General features: G+C 33.6%; 2 protein-coding genes across 2 annotated transcripts; both read left to right on the forward strand.

Moving 5' to 3' along the window:
- Positions 1 to 6,370: 6,370 nt before the first annotated feature.
- On the forward strand, positions 6,371 to 8,238 carry LOC123195830 (protein trichome birefringence-like 39). The gene is made up of 5 exons (XM_044609680.1): positions 6,371 to 6,735; positions 6,831 to 7,002; positions 7,262 to 7,437; positions 7,527 to 7,685; positions 7,775 to 8,238. The coding sequence occupies exons 1-5, from the start codon at positions 6,431 to 6,433 to the stop codon at positions 8,061 to 8,063; spliced, it is 1,101 nt and encodes a 366-aa protein (XP_044465615.1). The 5' UTR covers positions 6,371 to 6,430; the 3' UTR covers positions 8,064 to 8,238.
- Positions 8,239 to 10,150: 1,912 nt separating this feature from the next.
- LOC123196557 (seed biotin-containing protein SBP65-like) lies at positions 10,151 to 12,683 on the forward strand. The gene is given in 8 exon segments (XM_044610614.1): positions 10,151 to 10,215; positions 10,217 to 10,335; positions 10,414 to 10,578; positions 10,680 to 11,300; positions 11,345 to 11,874; positions 11,966 to 12,143; positions 12,333 to 12,343; positions 12,345 to 12,683. Coding segments are annotated over 8 exon segments (1,842 nt in total). The 3' UTR covers positions 12,498 to 12,683.
- The last annotated feature ends 1,383 nt before the right edge of the window (positions 12,684 to 14,066 follow it).

Raw genomic sequence — 14,066 nt, forward strand, 5'->3', positions numbered from 1 at the left:
TAAAAACAAATATCCCATCAATCAAAACTATCTAACATAAGGGGGAAAAAACACTTAAAAACAAACGAAAGCACTTCCCAGTTTTCACCCAACAAACAGAAGGAAAAAGCACTTCAATTCCAGGCTTAAAAAAGGAAAAAATTGGATCAACCAAGCATAGGTGAGATGAATTTCCCAGAAATCCAACAAAGTACAAAGGACTTCCCCAATTAGGCAATTACCAAATAGAAGAAAAAAGCACTTCTCGGCAACCAAACTTAGTAGAAACGAATCTCCACCAAGGCGATAGAAGATAAAAAACCGCTTCCCATCGAGTCATTGACCAAACCTAAGAGACAAAAAAGGCAATCCCATAGAAGGAAAATAACATCCCACCTGCCAGACATAGGCAAAAAGCATTTCGATAAACCCAACGTAAGTTAAAAAGACCTTCCCAAAAACTAAAATGGCCAATGGCATCAATCACTACGATTTCAGTTGAGACCTTCCCAAGAATCACATTAACAGATAAGTGAAAAATTGGTTTTCACTTAAAAAAATATAAATTTTGGTTAATCACAGCCCACAGAGCCAAGTGCCGAATATTTAGACTGGCATATTAAGCAATTAAATGAAAAGTCAATGTTGAAACCTGGAGAAGAAAGAAAGGCAATGGGGTCATAAGCAAGCCGTCTAGTTCATCGTTTATTCTTTGCATTTAGTGTGGAGAAGACAAACTGAAAAACAAAGCCGTCTCTCTTGACTTGCTTTCACAATTATTGAAGGCAGGCCCTACTCACTAGTAATAATCTTTTCGACAAAGCAGGTCACCTCACAAATATATGGCATGATGTCTGTCTACTTCTCTCTCTTATTTTCAATTCTTTCTCTGTAATCAACTAGCATTGCTGTGCATTATATCTTGTCTTTCACTAAAAAGATAACACTGCTTTAATTAATCGGATTATGATGCTCTTTTTCTGGTATTTTCTTCCATTGTGGCCGCCTGAGAAAAAACCTCTGGAATCTCTTTACGAATTTCGAATATTTTTCTGTTAGATGAAATGCTTTGATTTATTCAATCATCAGTTGAAACTAATAATCCGGGTCACGGTCAGTTCTGAGTCACCAGTCACAAACTCTTCAGTAGCAAGCTGCAAATTTTGCACAGTGCTCCATCAACTTTATAACCTGAAGTCAAATGGTGCTAAATCGAAAGTCTAAAGCGGGTGTCTGGTAGAGCTGGGAGCACATGGAAGGATGATGATGAGTTGTTTTCTCATATGGATTGTAGGGTGTTGGTCATGCAAGATTAATATACATGAATAAAATATAATTTAATCTAATCCATACAATTTTGCACAAGGTTATAGAATTGAAAGCTTATAAGATTATAGAAATACATGATATTCAATCCTTTTTTAATTCATCAATTTCCTGAAATTTAACTCCATAGATTGATTTTTCTTTCTTTAAACAAGAAGATAGTAAATTTTAAAACCACGCTAATATTGTATTCCCAGAATATAATCTATAAATGTATTGGGTTATCTTTATTTATAGCTTAAGCGTATTCATAATATTTGGCTTTATTAGACCAAATTTATAATCAAGAAATCACTCACCCAACGCCATTGCTCAAGTCCATTTGTTTTCTTATATTATCCTGGTTCCAGGACTTTTATAAGCTTATAACAAACTTATTCTTTCTTTATTAAATTTAATTTTCATTGGTGTAGATTCAACTCAGAAGTATAATCAGTCACAATCTAGAAAGTAGTTACGTTTTGGCAGGGGCAAATTCTTTGTTGCCATCTGGGTTAGATTTGACATTATTGATTGATTATCTAATCATGTGTCTCTTTAGTGGCCTAATTCACAAATTTGAAAGGTGACTTCGATATGGTCAGAAAGAACAATGCGTTTGATGGTGCCGATGTTATCCTTAATCTATAATCTACAATTCCCAAATGTTCGATTTTTGTAGCAGTTCTTAAAAGCCATAGAAAGTCTTGTCCAGTAAGCAACTCTTCTCATATTTGATAATGCTATCATAATAAATTGATTAAATTTTGAACTCTTCAGCACTAAAACACACACTTTACCAGAAATATCGGATTCTGTATTATGAACTACTCATGTTTCTGCAATAACTTTAATCTTTCTTATCAAGCAACAAGCTTTACAATGATATGTCATTATGGTGTGAAGGCTATCCCTTTTATCTGTATTCAAGTGAATCACCAAACAATGCGGTTCATCTTTAAAGGATTAAAGAATAATAAAACATAACAAAGCACGATGATTTTTTTATTATTATGGACCAACTCATTGATTATTCGGCTAACCATAGCTGAATAATTAAGCAGCCCTGCACTGCGTTGCACTCCTCCAGATAATATTTTCAGGCGAAATTTCAGAGTGTAGTTCCTTTGGTTCTATTAAATTTGCGAAAATATTTTTTTAACTTATATCTTGGTTGCTTTTAGTTGGCTGGCTGACTAGCCTGAAATATATAACAATTTTGGACGGCTTGGTTAGACTAACAAATCTAGTTTAGATTGAGAATAGAATAGAAGCCTGAAGAGCATTGTACTTACTGTACAGGTCCACCCCAAATACCCTTAAATTGATTTCACATTTTAGGAAATTAGTTCCGCAAATTATTGCACGAATCTCATGAACAACAAAAATGTGAAACACAACAATAAAATCTTTTTTTTTTTCCTTGAATTTGTTTTTATTAGGTAGTGGAAAGCATGTTGTAACATGGGTCTGGTATATGCGCTTGCATAAAAAAAATAAAAAAATAAAAAAAATTAAAATTAAAATTGGGTTAAGATTGGGGGTAATCAAAGTTTACTCTGTGAGGTCCCTTGTCCTTACTGAGAAATGGCAGGGTGATTGTACACTTTTGGCTTTATATATATATATAATGACAAACTTCATCCGGTCTGGGTTATAATTTTGATGGGATTAAATTATATAAGTTAAAATTTTAATTTTTTTGACATAAATTTATATATTTTTATTTAAATTGCCCTTTCGAGACTGTTGTTATCTTGCTTTATTGCATCAAAATTTCCCCTTTTGTTTGAATTGCGTTTAGGGATAAATTAAAATAGAGAAATATATATGATGGACGGAAAAAATTGTTCCTATAGAGAGATAAAAAGTAATACTTAAATGTGAGATATATTTATATGGTGTTGAATGTTAAATTTGTACACAGACCGCAGCATCTTCTTCTAAATGGATTCGTGATATTCAAGTGTAATCATAATTATAACGTCATTAGGAGCAAATTAAGGAACTGTTTGCCTATCAGATTAATTAAGTAGTTGATATGATGGATAGAGTTGAATATTGCAAAAGTTCATATTCAACCTTATGCTTCAAAGAAACATAATGATATTCAATGCAAATAGCAGTGGATACTAACCAAACTGAATTGAACTTATATTTTGATTTGAATTTGATTTAAATAAAATAATTTGATTAGAATTCATAATTCAAATTTATGGTTCAGATTCCTGATTTGAGTTTGGTTTGGTTTAACAAACAAACAAACTCTTTAAATTTAAATTAAATAAATTTGAGTCAAGCTATCGTACAAAACCTAACCAACTTTCAAGAGCAAGTCAAGTCAATTTGTGTCCAACCCTAGAAGTAGGGTGGTAGTTCCTATTGTTTGATAGGTTTTTATTTGTTATGCAATCAAACTTATGTCAAAATGTACATAAGTTGCATTAAAAGTTTAACCAATGACACAAGTAATATGTAATGACTAGAAATATCATTTACACACGAATCAATCCGTACTATAAGTAAAAACACTTTTATCCGAAAATAACAAAGAACAACTTTTGATTGTTTCAATCATTCTCATGATTTTATTCGGAGATCATTTTCATCTTTTATAATTATGGGATTATATTTTATCTATATTATCTACCCATCCGACGTTGCAAAATTATGTTATATTATGTTAAAATAACAGGATTGCTAGATTTTCTTAGATGTTTGGATTCATTGAACTCACTTCATTCAAGGGGATTATTATACATATAATTTACACGAAAAGATACCTCTACCTACGGCTAAACCATACAAATTTCGTCATGAATCTGTTTTTCGCTTCCTTGGTCGCTTCAATTAGGTTTTACTTATTCACATAAGAGCTGCATAACACACTAATTAAGGGAAGACTTTAAGAGATGTGACGGGTGATGGCATATGCCGTTTAATCAAGTGGAAAAATTCAACTTGATTTAAACATAATTAAGATAAATGCCGCCTTTATGCTTCAGTGTTGTAACTGGGCCAGTATTATGATCCCACATGGAAGTTCTTAAAGAGAAGAAAGCAAACTTTAAAGGTTTGAATCACCTAACAATTAAAAAAAAAACTTTGTTAGCTTGTGTTAGTTCGGTAAAAGTTATTTAATCTAAGTTATTAAATTATTAGTCTAAATAATTAATTATAACATATTTAGAATAAATTAGATAAATAATCTAATTGTGAATTATGACCCCTTCAATTTTTGAAAACTTAAATACCCACTTATCTGTTAGTTTTAACTATTCCAATTAGAGGTAAAATCGATATTTAGATATTTTTATTTAAAAAACAAAAATTAATTTCATTTAAATAGCCAAATAGAGTCGAATGGACAACGCTCATATCTACATGACACCATTGGATTGATCCGTGTGTCTATTGATGCACATATTCCTGTATAAAAGTCTAACCATTTTGATGGTTTTCACATCAAAAAACTATCAAGGAGGGAGGAGAGATGTCATCAGAGAGGAATATTGGGAAGAATGGTTATCGAAAAGATGAAATAAAGTTTTTGAGTGGAAGTGCAATCTTTCAAAATTAGAGGGGGCGACTATTATTTTAAAATATAAAACCGTAAAAACCATATATATAGTGGGAGTGAAAAAATAATTGTTTTAATTTTAAGCTAGGAGGAAAATAATTAATTTTTAAAATTAAAAGAGAAAAAATTAATTTTTGTTTGTTTAAATAAACTAGGTAAAAAACAATTAATTTTTAAAATTAATAAGAAAAAAAGAAATAATTTTTTTTATTTAAATTAAAATCTCTATATAACAATTTTATTCTGATTATAATATTCAAAACTAATAAATTGATAAATTTTTAAATTTTTAAAAATTTAAAAAAATCACTTTAAATTTTTATTATATTTTAGACGAAAACAAGTCTTTTTGACTATTTTTAATTGGAAAGCTAAAATGTTAGGCATACCTAACATGTTAACACAAATATTCAAAATATTTTGTCATTTATCAGACAATAATAATTCAATTATAATTATTCGTGCATAAATTTATTATGCCATAACCAATTATTCTCTTACTCATAATTTATAATTATAATTCAATAATCGTAATTTGTGCTAACCAAACAATTAATATACTTTTATCTTTCTTTCCATAGAAAATGTTTCCTTTTATTTTAGAATCAAAAGAGTAAATAACATTTTGCCACCCAAAGTTTTAACAAATTACTGATATCTCTTGAACACTTCAATTCCAAATATCCATCTACCAAGTAATTTTGTTAATAGAAAAGGGACATGGCATAGTATTTAATAGTTAGATATCATATTATTTATAATTATTTTACTATATATATTTCCCATTTTGACCTTAAAAGTAGTCACTAACAACTAGACATTATTTGACCTAATTTATACTATTCTATATTACATCTTTTTAAATATGATTTTGGCCATATCTCACATTTTTAGATACAGTTTGATATAAATTGTATTAATTAAGATGTATTCAACAAATAAAATCGTTTTTCAATTAGATCATACATTTTCAAATGTGATTAGACTTGAATCGTACCAATTAAAACTTAATATGATGATTCTGATCAAATCAAATTGATCAAATTATATTTTTTAAGTGCGACTCAATTATTCATAATTATCCAGTTTTTTTTTTTATTTTGGTTTTTTAATTTTTAAGTTAGAGTAAAGATTTTAAAACATTAACTTTTATGTGTATTTATTGTTAAACAGAGTTATGCATAAAAGTTTACAATTCAAATATTCAAAAGGTGACAATTTGACAAATTATATTTCTTTTTCAAATCTTTGGGGGGGTGGGGGAAAATTTTAGTTGAATCAACATGTGATTTGAAATTTCAAAGGGAGTGGATCCAACCCCACATGCCACAGTTAAAAGAATCCGACCAAAATATTATTTCACCATGTTAGCAAAATAAACAAATTAAATTAAATTAAATTAATTCAACTAATAAACTGCTCTAATCCTCTGCGACAGATTCAATGCGAAAGCCTTCTCTCTTTCACTGTTCCCTCTCTCTCTTACATTATAAATGGACCAGTCGTGCAGCTTTTCTTCAGTAATCTCGTCTTTTTCTTCCGGGAGACAGCGGATCGAAGCCCGAGATGGGGCTTTTACTCAATGTCACGTTTCTCTCTCTGTTTTTCTTACCGATATTTCACCATACATCAAAGGCTGAGAACTTGAGCGCCTTCATTAATACTATTAATATCACCACTTACACAGCTAGAGAGCTTGCCAGCAGCTGCAATTTATTCCAGGGAAAGTGGGTTTTTGACTCTTCGTATCCTCTCTACAGCCCCTCCAGCTGCCCCTTCATAGATCCAGAATTCAACTGTCAAAAATATGGTCGACCCGATAGCTCTTATCTCAAATACAGATGGCAGCCCTTTTCTTGCAACATTCCCAGGTACCAAAACTCAACTTTTTTATGCATTTTCAATTTTTTTTTTCTTTTAAGTGGCCAGTTTGTCGATTAAGTGAGTTATGATTAAAATGTTGCAGGTTTAATGGGGTGTCTTTCCTGGAGAAATGGAGAGGGAAGAAGATTATGTTTGTGGGTGACTCACTGAGTTTGAACCAGTGGGAATCGTTAACCTGTATGATTCACCAATGGGTGCCCAATTCTAAGTACTCAGTCATAAGAACAGAGGGTCTCTCTTCAGTGACATTTGAGGTTGGTTTTAGTTACCCTTTAATTATCGGCTTAATCATCTTGTTTTCTCTTAGCTTTTTGAGTGTTCAATAGGCAACTATACTTGCTTTTACGGTTGGCGGTGAGGCTATTTTTTTTCCGTAAATTTTAAATCTTAAATCTTGTCAGTTTCTTGAAAACGTGTCAACAGGTTATAATAAAAAACAACATTTACTTCTTGTTGAAAAAAATTATTTTAATAATAAAATTGTGAAATATAATTTTTTTAATTTGTCTGTAGGATTATGGAGTGAAGATAATGTTATATTCATCAAAATTTCTAGTCGACCTTGTCAGCGAACAGGGGAGAAGAGTGTTGAAGCTTGATTCAATACAGAGTGGCGATGCCTGGAAAGGAATGGACCTGCTCATCTTCAACACTTGGCATTGGTGGACTCACAGTGGAACCTCCCAGCCGTACGTATAAACTTTTCAATTATCTCACGCAAATATACTCATAATATGAAAGAGAACCCAAATGAAGTGACGTTGTAAATGTAATGCAGTTGGGACTATCTGCAAGAGGGAAACAAATGGTTCAAAGATATGAACCGGTTGGTGGCATTTTACAAGGGGCTAACCACCTGGGCCACATGGGTCAACCGTAATGTTGATCCTTCCAAAACCAAGGTCTTTTTCCAGGGGATTTCTCCCACTCATTATGAGTAAGCACAAACGCCTGTTTTGCTTAATTTCACTCATTTACTGCTCCATCTTTGTTCTTCTTATTCCTTTTTTTGTATGTGTTTATCAGTGGCAAGGACTGGAATGAGCCATCACAGTCATGTTCAGGGCAGACTCAGCCATTCGTTGGGCCTAGGTACCCAGCGGGGACACCAACGGCCTGGGTAGTTGTAAATAAAGTATTCAGCAGGCTCAAGAAACCAGTGTATTTGCTTGACGTCACAGGGCTGTCTCAGTTGAGAAAGGATGCTCACCCATCGGCGTACAGTGGTGACCATAGTGGCACCGATTGCAGCCATTGGTGTCTTCCTGGTTTGCCAGATACTTGGAACCAGCTCCTGTATGCAACACTCTTTTAGTGGAAGTTTTAGATAGTCAAAGAAATCTACTGTTTTCCAGACGCCTGGAAATTTCTTTCCATTTTTTGTCGTCAAAGGGGGAATAAGAGGGATGATTCTTCAATTGTAAATTTAGATTAATCATTTGGGTACAATTGAGAAGTTCAATTCTTCAATTGATAATCGGCTTTCCCTATTTCTAAACTGTCCATAAGAGACCCTGGAAGATAACAAGAAAATTGGGCTTTTTGGTTTGGGTCAATCCTCTCTTCACGTCCTGGACATTTCTGAAGTGTCTCATTGAGTCACTGAAAGAACACTCTCATCCCATGTCAGCATACCCAGAACACACGTTTTGGGCCCATTATAGCATGGTATTATGGGAAGGGGAATAATGATTAAAAAAGATAAGCGGTGGAAAATATATTTATAAAAATATAATTATAAAGTTTGGTTAAATAATAAAATATGTACATTCGAATTGAATATAATATATTATTAATAATATATTTATAAAAATATGGTAATATTAATATTAATTTAAATACTTTTTATAGAGTATTTGATTAAATTATTTAATTGGCTATTATATCTTACATAACATATTATATAATTGGTTTTCAAATTATAATCTCAATAATTTAAACATAATACATGGTTAAAATCTAATTATTGTCTCTCAAATATATATATATAAAATTTATTATTGTTAAATCTATTCATATAAAATAGAAAAATCAATTATTGTGATTAATTAATCATATATATATATATGATTAATTAATCACAAAATAATTGATTTTTCTATTTATATGAATAGATTTAACAATAATAAATTATTTATACCTCACTTTTATCTTTTATAGTTAAGTTAGATTCAAGTCATGTAAATTAACATTGTCAATAATATAAAAAACACCTTTGAAGTAAATATTAATAAAAAAAATTCATAAACCCTCAATCAAAAAAAGATTAGAGACATTATATTATGAGCAATATGATGTATACCCACTTTAGGTATACAAATATGTACACATCTATATGTGTCATCACATGATTAAGTATTATTTTATCTTTAATTTAAAATTATTAATCATGTAATGACATATATAAATAAATAAATATATATATATATATATATATATATTTGTATACTTAAAATGGGTATACCATAATATTATTATTATATTACATCTCAAAAATTTTTATCTTGCCCTGCATAACTTAAAAAGCATTTCAAATCTTTGTGATTGTGTTACAAAATAAGATTAATTAGACTTGTATTTTTCATATATAGATCAAGATTGGCTTTAATGCCAAATACTATAGATAAAAAAAAAATTTATTAGACAATCATTAATTAAGTTCAATTTTTTTTACAACTAAAATAATAAGTATCAAAATATATTATTACAAGATTATTTTAAAATAAATTTAACAAAGTTTTACATCCATTGGACATGTGAATTGTTATCTCCAAATATGAATGAATAAAATGGTGAGTTAACGATAAAAAATAAAAAATAAAAAATTTCAATTTTGAAAAAAAAAAAAGGAAGACAACTTGACACGATTTGGGCTGTGTCATATACCTTATGTAAATTAATGTCATTTTATATCATGTAAAGTTTTCATCTTTTGTGAAAAATATTAAAAAATATGGTAGGTTTGATACGAATTTAACACCATAAATGTATAAAATACGTATACTATTTAAGTTTGAAAATATAATTAAAAGTATTGAAAACGATAAAGTTCGATGAAAGTGATTAACTAGTTAAGAAAACACGAATTAACTACCGCTCACTTGGCGCATCGCCGCCGGCTCGAGTAAATGCTTTAGTTTAGCTTGTTGGACACGTGCACGTGAAACAGGATGCAGCTGACTCATCTCTTTGGTCTCCACGAATCGTGACACGTTGCATAGTTGCAGTCAATACATGTCAACTTCCATGCATGCATGCACGCGAATTTTCTTCCACCGCCATACGACCTTTTTAAATCAATCATCTTCTCCATCTCATCAAGCTCAGCAAAGAAAGAAAGAACAAAAAATTACGGTTAGAAAATATTTGTGAGAGAAATCAACTTAATCTGAGAGGTTAAAAATGTCGTCTGAGAAAGTTCGCAGAGACAACACCACCCACGAACGTGAAATTCACATAGAGAAAGACAGTTCCAAAAATCACAAGTCACTTCGAGTCTTTGACTGTGATAGTGAAGGATTCAGAAAATCCTCATGAGCGATCGCATGATAGTGGAGCCAAGAGTGGTAATGCAATGGCTGAAGTTGGTGCATGAGGGAAGCCAAGAGAATCCCACGAGTTAGGCTCTCATAGGGCTGAGTCTCTAAATAGGGATGTCAATACAGAAAAGGCCACAGACCATGAAAAAGATCGAGATAAAGAGTCGTTTGCTGATCAAACAAGGAGAGCAAATATGGCTGGTGAGAAACAGGCAGAAGATAAAAGATCAGGAAGAGGAGAGCAGGAGAAGACAATAGGGCTTCATGGTGTAGGAAAATTTGATATAAGCGGTGAAGAAAGGGGCAGACAAATGCAAGGGCCAGCCGGAGGCCATCGGCAGGAGAAAGAAATGGGTGAGCAAATGGAAGGCCAAGCGGAGGCCCATAGCCAGGAAGGACAAATGGGCACGGAAACGGAAGGCCGAGCCAGGGACCATCACCAGGAGAGACAAATGGGCACGCAATTGCAGGGCGGGAGAAGGAAAAAGGGAGACAAATGCAGGTCCAGGAAATGGGCAAAAAAAAAAAAAAGCATGACCACGAAATGGGCAGACAAATTGTCAGCAGAAACAATCCTGTGACACAAATTCAGAGCCAAGCCGGGAGCAACCGGGGCCAAGAAGTGGGCACTCAAATGCAGGACCAAGCCTGGGGTATCCAGGACAAAGAGAGGAGCAGGCAAATGCAGGACCAGGCCCATGGCCGCGAGGAGGAAGAGAGGAGTGGACAAATGCAAGGCCAATCTGAGGGTCACGATAGGCAGCAACAGCCTTCTCTTGAACAAATATCCAAGGCCAGAGCAACAGCGCAGCAGAACTCAGCTGAGGCTTTAAGGGCTGCGGAGGAGCGATACAATCAGGCGAAAGAAGAGGCCAGGCGAAAACTTGGTTCTGCAACGGAATATGCCGCTGAAAAGGGATCTCAAGCAAAGGACACCGTGCTTCAGGGTGCTCAGAAAACTTCACATCTCTTTGCAGAGAAAGGCAGTCAGGCCAAGGACACAGCTCTAGAGAAGGTCAACAAGGTTATGAGTCTGCCAAAGAGAGAGTGTACAATGCAGGCAAATCTGCCAAGGAATACACCGTTCCGAAAGCAGAACAAGCCAAAGATTATGCAATAGAAAAGGTTACGAAGGCAAAAGAAACGGTAGTTGATACTACCAAGAAGGCTGCAAGTTACACTGGAGAGAAGGCTGCGGCTGCAAAAGATGTGACAGTAGAGAGTGGCAAAGGGGCTGCTGAATATGCAGGGAAAGTAGCTGCAGATGTGAAGGACAAGCCTGTAGTGGCAGGCTGGAGCACCGCGCAATAAACAACTGAGAAAGCAGTGGAGGGGACTGCTGCAGTGGCAAAGGCAGCACAATACACGACAGAGAAAGCGGTGGAAGGGACAAAGGCGGCGGCGAGGGCTGTTCAAGGAGTTGCAGGGTATGCTGGTCACAAGGCAGCTGAGATAGTGGCCAAACCGCTGGGTGCTGCAAAAGAAGTTGCTGTCTCTACTGGTGAGACTATGAAAGAATATACTGCCAGGAAGAAGGAAGAGGCAGAGAGAGAACTTGAGGCTAAGAGGTCTTCTGGAAGACAGCAGGTTTATTCATCTAGCAATATCAATTGTATGCTTTTACATTTTGTTATTTACTCTTATGCTGACATTGTTGATGATCGAATTGCTGTTTGAGGACACCGAGAGGACTCGCCAAGGAGGTGACAACGAAGGAGAACCAAAGTCCCACACAGAAGAACCAAAAGAGAAGGTGCAAGACGTCGCCAGAAAAACTGGAAGCACCATCCAGGAAACCCTTCAAGGAGGCCAAGAAAAACGAGGAAAAGAAGGCTTAGAGTATGGACAAGATGGAACCTTTTAAGGAGGCCAAGGACAAGGAAATCAAGGAAAGGAAGGCTCAGAATACGGACGAAAGGAAAACTCTCAAGGAGGCCAAGAGCAAGGACAGCGAGAAAAGGAAGGCTCAGAGTATGAACAAGAAGAGATGTTTCAAGGAGGCTAAGAACAAGGAGAACGAGAAAATTCGGGCTCTGAGATCCAAGGAGGAGTACTGTAAGGCGATTGGCGAAACTGTAATGGAAATTGCCCAAACAACAAAAGACCTCGTCATTGGTGGCAGAGAGACTGACGATGAGATACTTGGTTTCGAGTCAAGCCAATATAAGGAGCAGCAGAAAGGAGTGGCTCGACGTGGACAGTCAAATTGAATGGCGAATTTATGAGGCGGCATAGTATGAGCAGGGATACACAAAATAGTCTTTGAATAAATGTTTTAGGCGTTGATCAGGCTAAAGGAGAGGTGTTGCCAACTAATTATGGCCGTGTCAATGTGGAGAATTGAAGGATGAATGTTAGTTGAACCATTTGTATGGTCGGTTTCGTTTGTAATCTGGTGTTCGAATAATCTGTAATCAGTTTATTTCTCTGTAAATATGTTGTAATTGAATCATGACTTAGGGGTGGATTCAGGCTGGCCGAGCCTGAATACTTATTAGCTAAAGTTTGGTTCAAATAAAAAATGATTTAATTTAAGTTCGATTTGAGTTTATCAAATTAAAATTAAGTCTGGTTCGAGTTTTACTTGGGTAAAAAATGATTTAGTGTGGTTTGGTTCAAGTTTAGCTTGATTTCATAATTCAAATCAATAATTCAAAATAATAGCTCGATTCAATTTGAATTAATAGTCCAAATTCGTGGTTTAAATTTATGGTTTATTGATAAAATGACATTATTTTACTTAAATAATATTCACAATTTTCTATTCAAGCCACAAATTCAAGTCGAATTAAACCATAAATTTAAACTATTAAATTCGAGCTAATTCAAAAATCGAGTCATGAATTCAAATTGAATCGATTCATGAATTCAAATTACTGATTTGAGTATAGAATTTGAGTCAAATTTGAATTGAACCAAACTGAGTATCTCATATCTCGAGTTTGGCTCCAAATAAAAAATGAATCATATTTTTTAATTCAAATTTGAATCAAACTAAATTAAATCTAATTAGTTTTCAAGACCGAACTGTCCTGAATAATATCCAGCCTTCCATTCATGTTTAGAATAAAGCAATGTAGACAAATAAAAAGCCTCATTTCTGAAATTATAATAAGCTAACAATATTACCCTGGCTAGGGAATGAAAGTGTACGTTTTCCGTACTAGTTATAACCGGGTCTTATCTATATCCTGACCAACAATTATTATATCAGAAAAATCAAAATTTTATATCCATCATATTAGATAAGTTAAGATTTCACAATCGTGATAGAAACTCAAATCTAAATCTTTACGTTAAAAATTTTAATACTTTACTAGTTTTGTTAACTCTTGGGATCAACAAAGTCTTTATTTTGGTACCCAAAACTTATATTTTTTACCATTGAAGATGCTTATTTGGGGTTATAAGCACAACGTCAATTATAATTAAGATCAAAAGAACCAATCCAGATTCTTAACTTTGGTAGTCTCCTGCTGAATGTGAAAGCAAATTCAGCATTGGATATACGGCCTTTTTTCTTAAGAATTAGGATGCTCAATATATTTGGAACAAATAATGGGAAATAAATTTGAAAGAAGGATCCGATGACAGCCTTGATTCTGCTTCTAAAACACCTTTTATGCTAGCTTCAAAGTTACACAATATTAATTTATTATTGCATGAAACTTCGTTTACATAGCACGAAAACAGAAATACGGAAACATTAATACATGATTCTGAATGACATCATAAGGAAAATAACAAATTTGTGAAAAAAAATAGAGCACTTGTACATA

This window comes from Mangifera indica, chromosome 14 (genome assembly GCF_011075055.1).
Source record: "Mangifera indica cultivar Alphonso chromosome 14, CATAS_Mindica_2.1, whole genome shotgun sequence".
In the NCBI taxonomy this organism is placed as follows: Eukaryota; Viridiplantae; Streptophyta; class Magnoliopsida; order Sapindales; family Anacardiaceae; genus Mangifera; species Mangifera indica.